Source organism: Capsella rubella, unplaced genomic scaffold, assembly GCF_000375325.1.
Source record: "Capsella rubella cultivar Monte Gargano unplaced genomic scaffold, Caprub1_0 scaffold_8, whole genome shotgun sequence".
Lineage (NCBI taxonomy): Eukaryota > Viridiplantae > Streptophyta > Magnoliopsida > Brassicales > Brassicaceae > Capsella > Capsella rubella.
The window spans coordinates 12,579,093-12,598,418 of NW_006238916.1; the positions used below are offsets into that span (position 1 = coordinate 12,579,093).

At 33.8% G+C, this 19,326-nt stretch overlaps 2 protein-coding genes across 2 annotated transcripts; both read left to right on the plus strand.

Moving 5' to 3' along the window:
• The first annotated feature begins 7,401 nt into the window (after positions 1–7,401).
• LOC17876026 (auxin-responsive protein IAA9) lies at positions 7,402–10,335 on the plus strand. Its single transcript, XM_006279586.2, has 6 exons — positions 7,402–7,599; positions 8,166–8,749; positions 8,840–9,066; positions 9,174–9,315; positions 9,467–9,528; positions 9,856–10,335. Exons 2-6 carry the CDS (start codon positions 8,205–8,207, stop codon positions 9,897–9,899), a joined length of 1,020 nt encoding a protein of 339 aa, XP_006279648.1. The 5' UTR covers positions 7,402–7,599; positions 8,166–8,204; the 3' UTR covers positions 9,900–10,335.
• A 5,629-nt stretch (positions 10,336–15,964) lies between these two features.
• LOC17874766 lies at positions 15,965–18,786 on the plus strand. The gene is made up of 2 exons (XM_006280025.2): positions 15,965–16,572; positions 16,669–18,786. The coding sequence occupies exons 1-2, from the start codon at positions 16,174–16,176 to the stop codon at positions 18,430–18,432; spliced, it is 2,163 nt and encodes a 720-aa protein (XP_006280087.1). The 5' UTR covers positions 15,965–16,173; the 3' UTR covers positions 18,433–18,786.
• Positions 18,787–19,326: the final 540 nt, after the last annotated feature.

Consider the following 19,326-nt stretch of genomic DNA (forward strand, 5'->3'; position numbering starts at 1 on the left):
GAGTGATTATTTATAAAACTTTTTTTTTTTTTTCGTGTGTGTGGAAATAAAATAAAAAGAAAATATTAAAATGATTTTACAACTGTGAAAAAAGTTCTCAGTACAAAAGAAAGCAAATATGCTGTACAATAAAGTTGTCCCTTCTTTTTATTTTCTTTTCGCCGTTGAAATTTTTATTCCCGTTAATAATTGTATCATCAAGGGATTTTGATTATTTTTCAAAAATATAAGGATTATGTTTCTTGACTTTCTTCAACCATTTTTTAATATCTATTATCATTTTACTATTTGATTATGCAGTGGAATTTAAAGTTAAAAAGTAAAAAAAAAAAATTGTTTGTTTGTTTGTTTGTAGTGGAAATTAAGTTTTAATGAGTGAATAAAAAAAGTATCTTGTATTCCATGATGATAAAAATTTTATAAGCTAACTTTTATGGATTCCTTGGAGATGTTGATATTAGAATAATATTGTGAGATTCTTTTTATTTAAGCTATGTAGTTTTTATCTTTTTGAGGTAGAAAAGATACAAAAATATATAATTTATTTATAAATTAAAAAAATATAAATCATACAAAAAAACAAAATATAGTTTGATGAATTTTCTACAAACGTACGGAACAACTAGACATTATCGGGATGGAACAACATAATAACGAAATAATAATGTAATTCTGAAAATGCTTAAAACCCAATTAAATATCAGCTAACAACTGATTATTAAATTTGAATAATACATAGTTTAAGTTAGATATATTGATTATATTTCCATACAAAAATTCTAACAAACTAATCTTATTGTTAGTTTAAATGAAAATAAATGAAGCTTGAAAAAAGGAGAGAAAGAGTGGAAAATGTACGTGGAAAGAAGAAAAGAGAGAGAGAGAGCTGCCTGTACGGAGAAGTCGTGGGCTCCAAGATCCACCATGTTAATCTTTTGCTACCTAATCTTCATTAATTACCCTAATCTTGTTCTTATCTCCACTAGCTACTCCTACCAAATGCCCATACTAACTTTGGTCTATAATCTCATCTTAGGCATAACCCCAAAAATAAAACACACTTCTTCATATCTCTATGGCAACGCTACTGTTTATGTCTTTTACTGGGGGTTTAGAACAACAACATAATTGGATATATATCTCACATTCATTTGTTAATTAATGATAAAAAGAAGAGAGAAAAGAAACTTGGCATTAATAACGTTGGCTCGTCGTCCATCTCCACCGACGATATTCTATTATAAATTTCTAATGAGCTTTCAAACATTTTATAATAACTTAATAGTTTCATTGCAATTTTTTAATGCGGGAGAAAAACGTATATGCTGGTACGAGTACTATTATGCCTATCTCTACCAAATCAAAACAAATTATCACATGATTTGTCTCTATTCGTTCCATTAGTTTTTTTATTTGTTTTCAACTATTACATTAATTCTGATCGAGAGATTTTTAATTACCTCTTTTTGATTTTTGGTTACTAGATATTTATCACGACAGACGATTGATTGATCTACGTACGCTATACAGACTAGTGTTTTTCCTATACAAATTATATGATTTTGAACATGTTTGATTACACAACAATATAACGATATTAACACCAGTCGTTGAATGAATATATAGTTTTTGCCGACCTTTGAAAATCAAATAAAGCATTTCAATCAAATTTTGTGTTCGAAGCTAGGCTCTCTATAAATATATAAAAACTCTATAAAGACGAAAACAATATGGCCATGGTCCATGTGCATTGATTTATGTGTGGGCGCGTGTTAGCAGGCACACCCGATTTGTAAACGATTGGCTGAGAAGTCGAGTAGAGGTGTAGTACTCGTTTTGATCGTACGTACGTCATTAGTTTTTTTTTTTTTTTTTTGTATTCGTTAGTTGCTAACTTGTGTATAGGTTTTGATAGAAGCTGTTGAACATGAAAACAGATAAATGTGGAATGACGAGTTGTGTTTGGTTCCTAACACCGCCCCAAGACAATTAGTCCCCACATTACTCTCTACCATGTCTCCTTCACATATATACGCTCTCTTTATTTTCATATTTTTTAAGTCCTCTCATCACCAACTTTTATTTCTTGATTTGAAAATTTCTCAACAAAAGTACTACTGGTTTTTTTTCCATATGTATATTTTTGTTCGCTGAATACGAAATACAAGGTTTAGTTGCGATAATCAAGAGATGACATGCATCTACTGATTTTTGATTGAATAAGGTAGTAATATTAAGATGCTGTTGAGACGTGGTTCATTCTTAGATTATCCACTTGGTCGCTATAACATAAAAAACCGGAAGCTATAGTATAAGTTAATCCAACAAAATATTTTACATAGCAAAAAAGCCAAGAAAAAAACTCGAAAAAATTTGCGGATGACTATGAAACATAGTTACGTCAAAAGTTTGGGACTTTTGCCGGCAATGCGTATCAACTTTTTTTTCCTTCTTTTTAATTTGTCAATTTCTAGTTAAAAAAAAACTCTACGATAAATATGGGTCGACACACACTTTTATTATAAGTAATAAATATCAAAAATAAAAGAAAAATAAAAAATAAAATAAAAAGGCTGTCAAATAGAGAGAAAAACAAATAAAACCATAACGACGACTCAAAACTACCAACAACAATTCGAGGTTGAATTAAAATGACGAAAATGGACCTGTGAGCGTTTTCGAGTTTTGGTTGGACCTTTGGCCTTTAGAGTTCCTAAGGGACAAAAATGTTGGTCCATAACTCATCTTTTAAACGACTTCACAACTGAAAGTACAGATATCGATGATAAGGCTGATCTGAGAATTCTTTGTTTATCTTATTTTATTTATACAAAGTGTTTTGACGTGTATGCGAACATTTGTGTTTTAATTTAATAAACGTAACATGTTTGATCGTTGAACATACCAAGGAATGCTCTATATATATATATAAAATACTACTGTATAATATAAAATTTTGTCACATGGGACAGTAGTAGTATCAGTAACCCATGTAATGTATGTATAGTATTAAAGTCAATATTAAGTTAGATTTTACGGCTGCTATACAAATCTAATGCAAAAAGAAACAAAAAGAGCTACTAGTAGCTGCCGTGTGGAACTCGAATTTGACAAATACAAAAAATCTCTTACTTCGATTCTGACTTATAATTTTTTTTTTTTGGTATAGCTGTATTTTGTCTTTGCATCTTTAATTATATATACCGCCAAAAATCAGTTAGTTTATAAATTTTTACTTTTTTTTTTCCTTTTTTTTGTTCCTCTCTAGAAGACATTTGTATTCGGAGGCTAATACAAATGTTAGAAATCAGTTAGATCTATAAATCAGTTAGACTTTCACATAGATGTAAGTGTTAGGATCGCATAATTAAAGATCAATGTTAAACCAAAGAAAGGACGACACTATCTGACCAATCTTGGTAACAAGTTACAACTCCGTTAACGCTTGTATCTTGTCAAGCACTAACGAAGAAGCAAAAGACCGTCATCGACATAAATGGAGTATAAGCCGTTCCACTGTCCCGTAAGTGCAATGATCCATCAAGACTTGATTACCTATAAAATTTACTTATCTTTTCTCCGAAAAAAATATGATATTATCGTAAACCAAACTTGAAATACAACAAGCAATAATTTCATGCAAAGCATAAAAAAAGTTATACTTTTACTTGGAATTACACTTGCTATTTCAACTTGTAATCACAACAAAAATATCAATCTATATGAAAAATATCTTATCTCTTTTGATGTGTGTGAACTGTAAATGGGTCTTGAATTAGTCACCGCCGTTTCTTTTTAGGGTCAATGAGTATGTATCCACTAACTAAACCCATCTTACACTTTTCACATCACACAACTTGTGTGTCTGTGTTTCGCTTTTCTATCAAGACAATAAAAACAAAAACGTGTTTTACCCATTATAATTGTTCGTAAAACCCTAAACCCAACAACTTACACTTAAATTTTCATATCACAACTGGTCTGGTGTGTTTCCTTTTTATCCAAAAGAAGACCCAAAAAACGTTTTAAGTATCCTTTACAGTAGTATATAGAGTAGAGATACAGAAGAATTAAGGTTAAATTAATATATCTTTAATCAAATAATGAAGTACACATATCAGCTAGTAACTAATCATGATTTCAAAGGTATGGAGCATGTTGCTCGGTTTAGTTTACTAATTAGGATTTCAAAGGTAATCAGCATGTTGCTCGGTTTTGTTATTGAGAGCGACGCAAATCTGTCTTTTCTCCCGATCTAATCAAAGATACATATCGATTCGGTGACATCAATTCAAGAAACAAGAAAGATTTTGATATAAAAATAGAGGAAATTGACTTAATAATAATATGCATTTAATAGCTCTCCTTATGTTATATAGTAAGAAAAATCCAAACATGTTGCACAAGCAAAACTAAAGCTGTATGGGACCATGTTTGATGTAGACCTAGACCCAAAGCGATAGGTACTAATCCCAAATACAGGTGTTATTTAATTATATATAAGTTTAATTTTTTCTTAAAACCAACCAATTCATATACAGCTAGATATATATATATATATGTCTATCCTAAAAACGGTTATCTTATGTAATAAATTAATGAAGAGGGATGAATAGATATTTTAAGGGAGGTTTTATGTGAAAACTCGAAGGTGTATTTGATCATAGGGTCAAATATATTATAATGGCTATCTCCGGTATATTAAATGATCGATCACGTCTTGGTACATTGTCTTATACGCGAATTCCTGAAATTAAATTTATAGTATTTATTTATTGCTGTGCAAATCCGATTAAGTTTCTAGTACAAATCCGATTAAGTTTATAGTCGTTTGACCGTATATATCTAAGACGTATAAAAACATACAACAATATGAAAATAGTTAATTAGTTGTTCAAAATATAAAGAATTAAAACGGTGACAGCAACATGACTGACTGGCTAACGAAGAAAATATATCACGTACGTACATTTACTAGAGAGAGTTAATGTATGTACATACTATAATATAACAGGTCTGGCCCAACAAGAAGAAGGGATGGTGACTTATGGGCCTATGTTAGAAACAGTGAATTCTGGAATAAAAGCCCAATCAGAAATATAATATATGGTATAAAAGCGAATGTGTAAAGTTCAGGGCCCAAAAGAACAGTGGAACATGTCATGTCGTTGATTATCATGGAGACAACCCCTCTAATTAAAAAGACAAAATAGTACTAATAATACTAGTCTTTAATTAAAGAAGTGTGTATGTGCAGTAGTGGTGTGTGTAGACTGTAGAGGAAGGAGGAGGAGGAGGAGCATGATGATGAGGAATGAGTTTTTAAGGGGCAGAGAAGACTAAAATAAGGCGTGAAGGACAAAAAGCACCGTGGGTCCTGTTGTCTTGTCTCAACCCTCATTATTTCTATTTTCTACTCCTCACCTTATTATTACTTCTTCTGTTTACTTTTTTCCATTTGTTTTGTATTACACTAATTTATTTATTGTTTTTTTTTGTAACACTAATCAACTGTGTTTAATTAGCCACCCATTTTTAGGCTATCCTCTTATTATTAATAATATTAGTTTAATGAACTCCGATCCGATTTACACCTTTTTCCTTTCCCCTCCCAATTTCTTTACATTTTTTCTCCTCCAAATTTTTTTATTTTTTTATGACGATAATTCTTTTTTTTTTTTTAAGTTTAAGAGTATTTTATTTGTCATCGTCATTCGATATGAGTTTGAATCTTCTCTTATCATATACATTCAAAATTACTGTTCATTTTAGGATGGTTGAAGTTTTTTGGGGTCTAGATTTATATATAATGCGATGATTGAATTTAAAATGTGAGAAAGAAACATGGCGAAACTTTTGACGCGGGGGATATTAAGAAAGAAAAGCTATAGTAGTATTAATTTGTTGACGGTGTATATATACAGTGTTACTATTTTTTGTTTGCCTCTTCGTGCATAAAGTTCTTTTCGAGTTTTTATTAAGAGAGATGTTGGTGTGAAAAAAGAGAGAAAGAGAGAGAGAGGAGGGGTAAAAAAAGAAAATAAGAAAACGTGAGAGGTACGGAAGAGTGATGATGAGAAAAGGAGTCAGAGAAGCTGATGATGAACGAACGGACACACACACACACACACAGGCCTCTCTCTCTCTCTCTCTCTCTCTCTCTCTCTCTCTAAATCCAACGGTCAGATATTTGTGCTTCCCATGCGTGTTTCCTTCTCTCTCTCTCCCAACCCTCGTTTCACCCCCCCCCCCACTTGCTGTTAAATTATTATGCTCCCTTCCCCCATTTCCATTTCTTTCAATTCTTTCCCTTTTATTTATTTTCATTACACAATTTACCTTTTTCTCTTTTTATTTACATCATTCCTACCCACAAATTTTACTTCTATTTTACCATCCCTATTATGAATGATAATGATATATAATACTAAAATATACAATCCATAGTTTCCCAGACTCCGAACAATGGAACCGTGAAAATCCGAATGAATTTTTAAAAAAGGGTTAAATAATTAAAGGCATTTTTTTGGGATGGCGTTACCCTATTAGAGATGAAGTAAATCACTTAATTAAGTTATCATCATTTTAAAATTCTTTTTTTAAAAACCATTCATCTAGTGTATCTAGAAGACTTAATGAACCCAAAAAAAAGAAAAAAGAGAAGAAAGTATTTCAAGTTTGGGTGACTAACATTTGTCTAATTGGGCCCCATACAGTTGGGCCAATCTAAGTAAAAATAAAATAAAAAAGCAAAAGATAAGGAAATGCAATTATGAAAGTTAAAGAAATTTTAGGAAGAATTTAAACTACAAATTAGAAACATTACTTTTAAAAAATTTAATTAATAAGATTAGTAAAGTGGAGAGAGAGAGAGAGAGAGAGAGAGAGAGTGGAGGAGGTTAGATGTCCCATTCACCACCCGGCAAACCGACTTGGAATGCCGCTTTCTTGTCCCCCCCCTTCCCTATTTACTCTTCTATTTACTCTTTTACCCTTTTATTCTTTATTCGCTTTGCTATTATAAAGAGGGGTGTATCAGTCATTAAATACAAAAGGATAGAATCGGGATTTAATATTTGGAGACAAGCATCCCCTTTCGGGTGGAGCCACGAACGTTTTACAGAGAAAGAGATCCGACACCTTACATCAACCAACACCTTCTTTTCTTTTCTTTTTTTTTTTTAATCCGACGGTTCACGTTCCATCCAAATCATCCAATCTGAGCCGTTGGATTAGAATCCCCTCGTGAGCTCCAAAATATGCGCAACTTTCTCCACTTATTTACTATTCTGCCACTCTCTTTAATTTTCCTCTTTTTTAAAAATTAATTAATTGATCTCGGCTACGAGTTTCTGGGTGATGATAATTAAGCTTTATTTTCCCTTTTCTGTTTTAATGGAAGGACCTTGACACACACCTCTCTCTCTCTCTCTCTCTCTCTCTCTCTCTCTCTCATTCTCTATCTCTTTGCTATTCATCTTCTACAATTTTGTAAATTATTCTCTCCCTCTGCTAAAATAATATCTGAGACACTCTTAACTTCGATCAAGCCTCTCTCTAAGCTTCCATTTTCATTTACGATTTGTTTTCTCTTTTGAGGTATTATCTGTTTCCTCTCTCGTCTTTATATGTTTGTAACCGAGCTTGAGATCTTTCCGTATGAATATGTGTTGCTAATTACTAGATCTACTACGAGCTATCGGGTTTCTTTTTCGGGTTTTTCTTTCACTGCTGAGGTTATTTCTATGGCCAATTTTGGATTCTGTGAGCTCTTATGCTAGGTTTTAGTTGGTGCACAGATTGAAATTGTGGGAAGGTGCAATCTGTAGATCCAGCTAGACAAAAAAAAATGTATCTGACGAGTTCTGTTTCTTCGACTGACCTTGAGTTGACTTCTTTTCTTCTTTTCCTTTTTTGATGTTGTTGTTGTTAATTTCTTGCTTTCCATTTTTTTCTTTTGTTCAGCTTCGTTTTTTCTAGATTCTGTCTTGTGAGAATTGGCTTCCTGATTTTTTATGTTATCTCTTTATTTTGGTAGAAATTGAATTGGCTTCCTGATTTGTTATTTTAGTAATCTAGGGTTTTTTTTTTCGAGGATTTATGATTGTTAGATGTGAATTTTGATGGGGATTACTTCTTTTTTGGTTGTGTGGAATCATCATCAGGTAACCAGGTTTGCAGTTTAAGGAACATTTAAGTATCCAATGTCTACGGAAGAGGAGCTACAGAGCAATGTCTCTGTGGCAAGTTCCTCACCTACTAGCAATTGCATCTCCAGAAGCACAGTAGGTGGACTTAAAGAACATAACTACTTGGGTCTCTCTGATTGTTCATCTTCCGTCGGAAGCTCCACTCTCTCCGGCCTTGCGGATGATGACAAAGCCACTATCAGCCTCAAGGCTACAGAGCTGACACTTGGCCTTCCCGGATCACAATCTCCTGCCAGAGACACAGATCTTAACTTAATGACCCCAGTAAAGCTAGATGAGAAGCCGTTCTTTCCTTTGCTTCCTTCTAAAGATGAGATTTGCTCGTCCTCACAGAAAAACAATGCCTCAGGAAACAAAAGAGGTTTCTCTGACACAATGGATCAGTTTGCTGAAGCTAAGAGTTCTGTGTATACTGAGAAGAACTGGATGTTCCCTGAAGTTGCAGCCACTCAGTCTGTAACAAAGAAGGATGTGCCACAAAGCACGCCTAAAGGACATTCCAGCACTACAAACAACAGCTCTAGTCCACCTGCTGCCAAGTATGACCGCAAAGATAGGATCATTCACCAGATTTTGATATGGATTACTTTCATCTGCTAACTGGTTTTTTTAATTTCTGGAATTTTCAGGGCACAAATTGTCGGTTGGCCTCCTGTGAGATCCTACAGGAAGAACACATTGGCCACCACTTGTAAGAACAGTGATGAAGTTGATGGGAGGCCAGGTGCTGGTGCCCTTTTCGTGAAGGTCAGTATGGATGGTGCTCCTTATCTGAGGAAAGTTGACCTGAGGAGCTACACTAACTACGGGGAGCTTTCTTCAGCCTTAGAGAAAATGTTCACCACTTTCACTCTTGGTGAGATGTTTCAGTGATTGCTAGTGATGATCTTTGTTTGAAATTCTATTGGTGGATCAGTGATTGCAATCAAAGTGGTTAACCTGCACTGTTTATTTGATGTTTAGGTCAATGTGGTTCTAATGGAGCTGCTGGGAAGGATATGCTTAGTGAGACCAAGCTAAAGGATCTTTTGAATGGAAAAGATTATGTGCTCACTTATGAAGACAAGGATGGAGATTGGATGCTTGTTGGAGATGTTCCGTGGGAGTAAGTTTCCTTTCTTATTTTGCAAAACTTGTTACAAGCTTTAAACTCTCTGCCAGATATCTAAGAACCAAATTTTACATACAATAGAAGATTAAATCATGGTGATTGGTATTAGCGTTCCTGAGTGATTTGCTGCCAATGTATATTACAGGATGTTTATTGATGTCTGCAAGAAGCTGAAGATAATGAAAGGTTGTGATGCCATTGGGTTAGGTAAGTTTTATCTTCTCTTCTCCCGCTGCTCTTAAGATACAACTCAAAACTGCTTTCTCTAAAATTTATTCTTAAGATCCGCTAATAGAAGTGTGTGTATGATGCATTAGTGATTTGTTGTATGTAAGGTAAAGTAACTAGGAGCCAACTTAGAATTTGCAAAACCATGTTTGATCACTTGTTTTCTTTCGGGAGTTAACACAAAATATGTAAAAGTATGTAAATCGCTAACGGACGCCAGAGATATAACAGTATTAGGCTCTTCTTATTTAAGAGGAGCTTGGTCTAATTCTTTGATTCTGAAATGTCTTTAATGTGATGTTGCAGCTGCAGCTCCGAGAGCAGTGGAGAAATCCAAGATGAGAGCTTAAAAAGATGGAACATGACCGAAGCTTTCTAATTATACAAAAAAAAATATGTGCGATCTTTTGGTGGTGTTTTTTTTAATTGGGAAACACCGATATCTTTTAGTATCTGAGATTTGAAAAGCAAAAAGAGAAGTAAGTAAAGACTACGTTTGTAAGGAAATGAAGATGAAGAAGAATTAAAATGATCTTAATTTTTGTTGCTCTAGTTCGAACCAGTAACTGGTCGTTGTTTCGGGTTTTTGGTTTGTTTTGGATATGTGTGGTTCGTTGACTTTTTTACATTTGAATTATTATTATTTGATGTAATGTTTTTGTTTCTTGTCCGATTTTAACGATTCGGCTTTGATTTGATTTTCGGTTGTTTTTACTGTTTGTAAAACCTGAATTCGAATAAAAAACCAACTAGTTTGGTCTGGATTAATAAACTTCTGGTTTGATTTGGTTGTGAGTTTGAGTTACCTAACTGACGGAACCAATCGGTTTATAAACGAACTCTGCGCTCCACTTTGTTTAAGCATTTTGGTTTGGTTCAGTTCGGTTTAGTCTTTTTTTTTTTTTTTTGGGTTCAAGTTCGGTTTAGTCTATATGTATTATATTAACAGTTTTGTTCTCCGCTCTACTCTTATCTCTCGTCTTCTGATTTTCCTGCATTTGCATCATTACGAGACCATTTGTTTTGAAACTGCAAGATAAAAATAGTGGTACCATTTTTGTGCGTGCATTTGCAAAACAATCTTATATATGGATAAATACTTGCAATGCATGTTCGAGGACCGAGGTGGATTGTTGCATTGTAACACACTTTATAATAGTATGAAATATCAAGACCGTGAAATAAGTAACTGCCTATAACTGTCAGTAAACTAAACCAATATGAATGATCTTAAAACCAACATGAATAGTCAGTCTTTCGAAACAAAGGTTTTGATATCTTCGTCAAAATTGCTAACCTTCCATAAAAATATGTTTACTCTCTGATCATGAGTGCGTATGAACTCATCAGCATTATATATACAATTTCCACGTGAAAATATATCTTAAACTGCTGCAACCAATCGGTTCTAAACTCAGTGAATCACACAATATATACTTTAATAGTATCGAATAATATCGTTGAGAAAGAAATTGTTATCTAATAAAATCTCTCATTCTGTTCGTGAAGGGTGCTGCTGCATAGTGCATAGTGATAGTGCGCCATTGGTTTTTGGTAAACGGCAATGGTGGTTTGCATATTATTAATGTTTTATTAAAGAAATGTGTTATATCATTTATTTTAATGCTCATTTTAATCATTTTCGTAGCGTTGACAAAACCATATGATTAAACCCCACCCAAATGAAAGTTATATGTTCAACTATCCTTTTTTCAAAGAGACATTAATTAATCAAATTCCAAAGCATATATTCGATCGATATAATTATAAGAGAATCTACGGGTCGAATTTTTAAATCAGTCATGTTACTCTAATCCCAAATAAATGATGCATGTAGTCTATCATGAGAGAGTATGTGTGATTCTTGTAGCTTCACGTGAACTTAATAGTATACACATAAAACAACAATCATTGGTCGTGAATCTCATTTAATTCGTTTCGTTTTGATGCACTTATTTCGAATGGGACATACTATATATATAATTATATAAGTCGATATATGAAAACTATATAGTTTTTATTCATTTTGTTTATACAATTAAATATGAAATAGACATAGGGAATGACATGTCAAATTTGTCTCCAAAGGATATGAACTGAATTATGCATCTCATCAATGGAACGTGGCGTTACCTTTAACACTCATCTATATCATGGTTGGTTCCCAAAGTTATTTAACAAGAAACCCAACAAAACGTATGAGTGAGATGGAATATACATAAACTGATCAACATAGGTACATGTGGTTTGATTATCTCAATTTTCACATTCTAGGTATACATCAAGTGTTCTATTCATCGAAACTCTCCACACACCTGTTTCTAGGTAAAACTATTCAACTGAATCTTTTTTTTCCTTTTAAAGGATATTCAACTGAGTCTTGAGCATCGAATTGTCTGAATGAACTGTGTTTGCATGCGGTTAGATTCAAACTCTAGGAAAACATATCAAATTTACGGAGTTACCAAAACAAAATATCAAAGAACCATAGAAGCTTGATAAATGTAAAAAAGTACAATTATATATGAGAATGAATGTGTATATTTCGATTTGGTAGACCTTCTTCAACAACCCACCGAACGGATGGTATCCATAGATTTCTTATCAGTTATCAAATCATGGGAGGGAGGGACTAGGGAGGTCATGATCTATTTATATATGGACAAAATCGTATCAGCATTATTATTGTTTAGTTAAAAGTTTTTATTTTTCTCAATAGTTTTTTGAAAGGTTTGATTAGCAATTTTGTCCGGACAGACCAAGTATATGTACATTTGTGATTGTGTAGGTCATTCAAAGATCCTCCATACAGTTTTCGAATTAATTCCGAATTAATTCGTATAGAATTTGTCTTTCAATTGTTAAATCAAATCCAACTAAATTAAATTAACAAACTCAATACTTTTTTTTCTCTTTCATTTTCTATTTGGATGATAATCAATGATCCCATGTCATGCACGCACGAAGTCATGTGCTCCCACAACAATATATGGCAGCCACATAAAACCTACCAAACGGTTTGCAAATGATAATTTTGATCTAGCACCCCTTTAGCACGTACGTACTCATAGTTAGGCCGTTTGAGGATATTTTGCGCATACGAGCATAACACTTGTCTGGATTTAGTTTAATATTCTTAGGAATACACGATAGCAACGTAACACTAGCAACTAATAAATAAGGAAAAGAAATACTAAAACATGGTAACTAATGAACATTAACCTATAAACCAATTCATGATAATCTAGTAGTTTTTTATTTTCTTTGTCAGCATATAAATTTTTACTGCAATTTTAAGTATTTGACTCACTTCAATGTTTTAAATGACAGAATACTCATTTTTTCTGTGTTTATAAATCATGCATTTGATATGTTTTATGTTTCAGAATTATTAGCCTTACCACTTGTCTTAGCCCATATTGTTTTATTCATTCATGTAGCTCGTCAGAATAGTTCCAAAACACTTAATGCCACATTTATGTTTTCGAGTTTTATTACATACCTTTGATCTAGTAATCGCATTATATTAATCACTTGACCAGCCAATAGAATTATCTTCATTACTTGATTAGCCAATCAAAAAAAAAAAATTAATAAACAAAAAGGTACTATCCGAAGTCAAAACCATGTCTATAGGATTCAAAATTTGCTGGCCCTGGACCAGTCTAATCTTTATGTCATATCATTAGCTCTTGTCCTCATCGTATAATTATATTACTTGGATGTTTCGAAATGTTTGAAAAAAATATATTTTATTGTTTGTTGGTAATTAAATAAATGAAAAAGTATGCATTTCGATCTTTCTCCATCAAACATGGAAACTTTTCCTTCATAATGTATAATGCAGTCCTGGACAAAATATTCGTTAGATTCGCTTCGATTCGATATTCGTTTCGATTCGATTCGAAAAATTCAAATATCTATAAGATATTGAACCGAAGCAAATATGAAAATGTAGTATTCGTGAAAACCGAAGCAAATAACAAATATTGATTTTCTCAGTGCCGAATATCCGTTTCGCTTCGTATATTTATATATATGTATTAATATAAATCATTTTATAATATATATATATATAATATGTGTATTTATAGATTTGGGTATATATCTTATAGGCTTTTTATTCAAATTATTATATTTTGGTCCGTTGGTTTTTTTTGCTAAATGTTGTTGTTAAGCAAATAAAACTTTATAGAAAAATCAATATTAAAAATAAAATGTGAGAATTCTATGGACGGTAGTTACATTTTCTTCTTATTTTGAAAACATGTCAAACAAGAACCTCTAATATCTCATATTTTGCACTTTATATTTGTGTATTATATGTTTTTAGTTTAAAAAAAAAAATTAGATGGGTCGAAGCGAAGCGAAGCAAGTAATTCGCAAATATTACGAAAAATATTCGAATATTCGAAGTTCCGAATACTCGAAAATTTACGAAGCGAAGCAAATAGCAAAATCAACTATTCGGTCGAAGCGAAGCAAATCACAAATATCACAAATTTTTCGAATATTCGCTTCGTGCCCAGGGCTAGTATAATGTATGTAATCCCAAGTCCAAAATTTGTAAGTTGAAATTCATCCATCTAGTCAGCATGTAATAATGTAAAGGTTATCCAAAAGAATATATCTCAATCAACTTATAGTGATAGATAACTCGAATATATGGAAAGTGTAGATGAAGAAGTTACACAGAGATTCAAACAATAATTTCTCATTCCGACATATTTTTGTATGATTATTTATCTAATGTAATTTTTCATTTTGATATATATATATTGTTGTTGTCGAAATAAAAAGGCTTCTCTGCCGTTTATTGCTCAGTCAGATTCTAAATATCACGTGCCACAAGTTTGACTTTCACTCTACCATAATAATTTGCATTTCGAAGAATCCATCATTTAAATAATCAAAGAACATTGTGGAACATTCAAATCAAAGAGAGGAATAGTATACAATACAGAAAGATTGCAAAAAATATAGTAATTGTTAAGTATGATAAATTACATGCAAATTGGAAACAAAGATCTCCGCGTCTTAAGTTAATTGAAATCTCATTTTTGCATATGGTCGGTTATACCGTTGACCTTTTACTTTTCATCATCCATCCCAATGATACAAGAAGAGAAAATAACAAATTTGACTCTAAAAAAAAAATAGAGGAAAAGAAGAAAGAAGGGTACGTAAAGAAGGATCAGTGATTCAGCGATGGTTTTTGTCTTCCGAGGCAAAAATATTTACATGCAAATGGAAACAAAAGCCATTTCAGACGCATAAAGTCACATTTTTTTTTAGGGAAAATTGATTTTAAAGGATGTTTTTTTTTAAATTTGTCCATTTATGTCTTCTTTTTTTAAGTTTGGTATATTAGGTTTTAGAATAGGAAAATGCTCAATTATATCATTACTTAAATTATATGGAAATAAACATCAAACTTTTTGAAAAAAAAAAAACATCAAATTAGGAAATTTTCTGTAAGAAAAAAAAGATATTCTTAAATCTAAAAAAATCAAAAACATATATTATTTTTCATTTTAAAAAAAAAACTCTTCTCATTTAATATTGTAAAAAGGTAAAAAAAACCAAAGATAGACTCGACGATGTCAAAATTTTCTGAAAAATAAAAACTTCATTTGTTCGTGATTATCAAACCTAAACTAGGAAGATTGTTTGAGACTAGCTCTTTGATATTGTTAGTTTTTAATTTTTGGTCAAACTCAAGGACTGTATATACACCTAACGTTCACTCAAAATAAAAATATATGATTTCTAGATATTAGGGAATACAAAATATTTTGTTTCTTTTAATTTAGGATTCAATTTCCTTGTATAAGATAGTTCTAAAAATTCGTAGAATACATTTTCTAAAATATGAAGAACGAAGAGTAAAGTGTAGAATTGATGATCTAACTTTTGCAGAATATAGGGTAAAGTGTAGAAAATAAATTCTAAAATTTGTAGAACACCAACCAAACCTGAGTTCTAATTTTTTTAGAAGATATATATATTCTAAAATTTTCAGAACAAGTGCAATGCGAAGAATTTGTAATCTACAATTTTTAGAACATGTAGAGTGTGCAGAATTCATAATCTAAAATATTTAGAATACAGAAGATGTATTCTAAATATTGCATAATGATTTTTTCAATATCAAAATCAACATACTTTCATCCAAAACTCTTTTGTTTAATATTAAATCTTATTAATCTTTAATTGTTGATATGTTTTAATTTAAAAATTAATTAAAAATTAATTTTATTTATTTAAAAGGTTAATTTAGGTATAACTGACAATTTATCGCAGAAAGTATAAAAGGACAAATTTTTAAAAAAACATCCTTTAAAATCAAAACCCCCTTTTTTTTACCTTATAATATTTGCTACAATTAAAATAGTATCAAATATCAAACCGCATCACTAAAAAAAAAAAGAAACAATATCTCTCTCTCTCTAAGTCTTTATCTTAGTATTTAATTTCTCCATCTTCCTTATGATCCCATACATACCCCAAAGTCCTTCTTCTTCTTCTTCGTCTCCTTGTCTATAATTATTACTTCCACAAATTGAAGCAGACGAAGAAGGAATCAGAAGAAGCAAAAAAGTCTTTTTCTTTTTGAGGCTGGAAATGGTGTTTGGTTGGAGAAGAGCGTTTTGCACTTCCGTTCCAAGTAATCAAGATAAACCTAAACAACAACCATCATCGTCATTACACACTGATCCTCCTATTCCCACTCCAAGATTCCGATCAAAGTTTGGATTTTTATCCAACCCTTCAACTCCACGTCTCCGATCTCGTGGTGCTGGCACCGGATGCCGCTCCTCTGCTTCCACCGCTGTCACTATCCCATCTCTTCCAACTAGTCCAAGACTCCACTGCAGGACCACAAGCAATGCTACTCCAAGGACAAGTAACAGCTCTAGTCCCAAGTTTTTCTCTAACCCTTCTTCTCCTAAATCATCATCTTCTTCTTCTTCCTCTCACGGCGGCGTCTCTCTCCTCCGTGCCACGCTTCTTCTCAACAAGGTTCTTACTTGTTTTTGCGAGCTTAATTGGTTATAATCAGTTCAATTAGTCTAAAGCTCTGTTTTTGTTTTGTTTTGTTTGGTGTATGGTTTACAGAGTAATAGTAGCAGATGTGGGATTTGTTTGCAAAGAGTGAACTCAAACCAAACCAATTCGACGGCGGCGATTTTCACGGCTGAGTGTTCACATTCCTTTCACCTCTCTTGTGCCGTTAGATTAGAAGACAAGCGTTGTCCGTTTTGCTCCGCCGCGTGGAATCACACGCCCAAGTCGAATTCTACTACCGCTCTCACTAATAACTTCGGATCCGACCCGAATAGACGACCCGAGATCCGAGAAATCAAGACAGGAAAATCTCTGAGAGTTTACAACGACGATGAGCCGTTAGCTTATTCACCAGTTTCTCTTGCTCAGATCAACACTATTCATGAATCCGACGAAAACGACGACGTTGACGATGACGATGAATTCCCCGGATTCTTCGCCGATTCTTCAGTTGCGCCTTCTTTGACTGATCCGACTCCTTCAATCTCCGGGAACCTGGAAGTCAGGTTGCAACCTGAATCCGCAGTTGTGGAAACCGAGAAGAGGAAGGAGACACACGTCGTCGTTATGAAACTGAAAGCTTCGACGTCGCCGTCTTCGATCACAGACGCGATGAAAGCACGAAGGCCGTCGATAGATTTGGTAACGGTTCTCGATTTGAGCAACAACGGAGCTAATTTGCAAACGGTGAAGCACGCAATGCGATCGGTGATCTCTTTGCTCCGAGAGATGGATCGGTTATCAATCGTCGTTTTCTCGACAGGATCAAAACGGTTAATGCCGTTACGACGGATGACGGCCAAAGGAAGAAGATCAGCGCGGCGGATGGTCGACGCACTCGTCGGAATTGAAAGCACCGGCGGTGTAGGAATGAGCGTTAACGATGCGTTGAAAAAAGCGGTTAAAGTCGTTGAAGATCGAAGGGAGAAGAATCCATCGGCGAGCATCTTCGTTTTATCGGACGGTCAGGATCAACCGGAGGCTGTTTTGAAAGCCAAACTAAACTCAACGCGGGTGCCTTTCGTCGTTTCGACCACGCGCTTCTCTCGGCCGGAGATCCCGGTGCATTCCGTATACATCGCTTCTCCAGGAGCGTTGCATCACGCGCCGCTTCGAGACGCGTTCACGGAGCGTATAGCTTCGTTGCTCAACGTGGCTCTCCATGACGTGAAGCTTAATCTAGGATTAGTCAACGGATCACCTTTGACTGAGATTTCATCGGTTTACTCAACGACGGGTCGACCCGAGAGTTTCGGATCCGGTTCGGTGGTGGTGGTCGGAGATATGTTCGCGGAGGAGGAGAGAGAGTTTCTCGTTGAGCTCAAAGTGCCGACTTCGTCGAGTGGTTCCCACCATGTAATGTCCGTACAGTCTACGATCGTTGACCCCATGACACATCAGCCGATGACGTGTCCAAAAGAGAAACGATTTCTGATCCCACGGCCAGAGTCGGTCAGATTCGTATCTTCGAGCATCGAACGGCTGAGGAATATACACTCGGTGTGCCGCGCAGTAGCTGATTCACGTAGACTTATAGAGCGTGAAGATTTAGCTGGAGCGTATCAGGTTCTAACGACGGCTCGGTCCAACGTAACCCATACGGATGATTGTTTAAGGAGCTTAGAGGCTGAGTTAGGTGAGCTGAGCCGGATTAAACCGAGAAATGGTATAGTAAACCGAGCAGAAGAGAAACCGGAGCAGCTAACGCCGACTTCGGCTTGGAGAGCCGCAGAGAAGTTGGCAAAAGTGGCTATCATGAGGAAGCATTTAAATCGAGTCAGCGATATGCACGGCTTGGAAAATGCCAGATTTTAAAGTTTTTTTTTTTCTTTTTCTTTTCTATAATTCCATTTCAATGATTTTTGAATATATATCTATTTGGTATATAGAATGATATTAAAAAAAAAGAACAATAATTATAAGTAAAAATAATAGAGAAGTATTATGATTTAGAAAAGGACAGGCTTCGTCCTTAGGTGCATGATAGCGACAAGCAGTAGCCGACGGGTGTGGCCTTTTGTTATGCAGAGTGAGATTGGGACCCCTGCCTACATGAGAGAATTAATTGGTCTTTTTAGTTTTTTTTGTATTTTATCCTTTTCCTTTTTGTAATCTTCAGAAAATCCAATTATTAATGACTGAAAAGCTATATAAAAAAAAAAGTTTTGTAGATAAAATTAATGAAAATGTTTTTTTATAGAAAAGGGAGTTATAGTGGATTAGAGTGTGCTTTATAATGCTGGACTTCAAAATCAAAAGTTAACTTCTACTTAGTTTATATTATCATGCCGTTTAAGCTTAAATGGTTAGTACTTTTTATATCTTTTTCATACGAATGATCATGATTAGTCATGTGATCATCATTATAGTCTATTTTGTTAATAGAAAACTTAGTAGGATACCATAAAAAGTGTATTTCCAGGTTGTTTTATTCTAATATATATATATATATATATAACGGATCTTGATTGGGATACGTACCAGGCTACGAGCCTATTTTCACGGTGTTGTTGGTTGCACCGGGTTTGGAGGATTTATATTAGTGCGTGGGGCACGGGCATGTGGATTTGGGGTTGTTGGTGACATCCGTTGGGTCGGTGGTCATGCGCCACTTGGGAATGTTGCAATGCTTCTTTAGTTCTTGTCACTTTAAAGTTTAAACTATATATGAACGTAGTAGCTAGCACCAAGTTGCAATTGTTTTTAAGG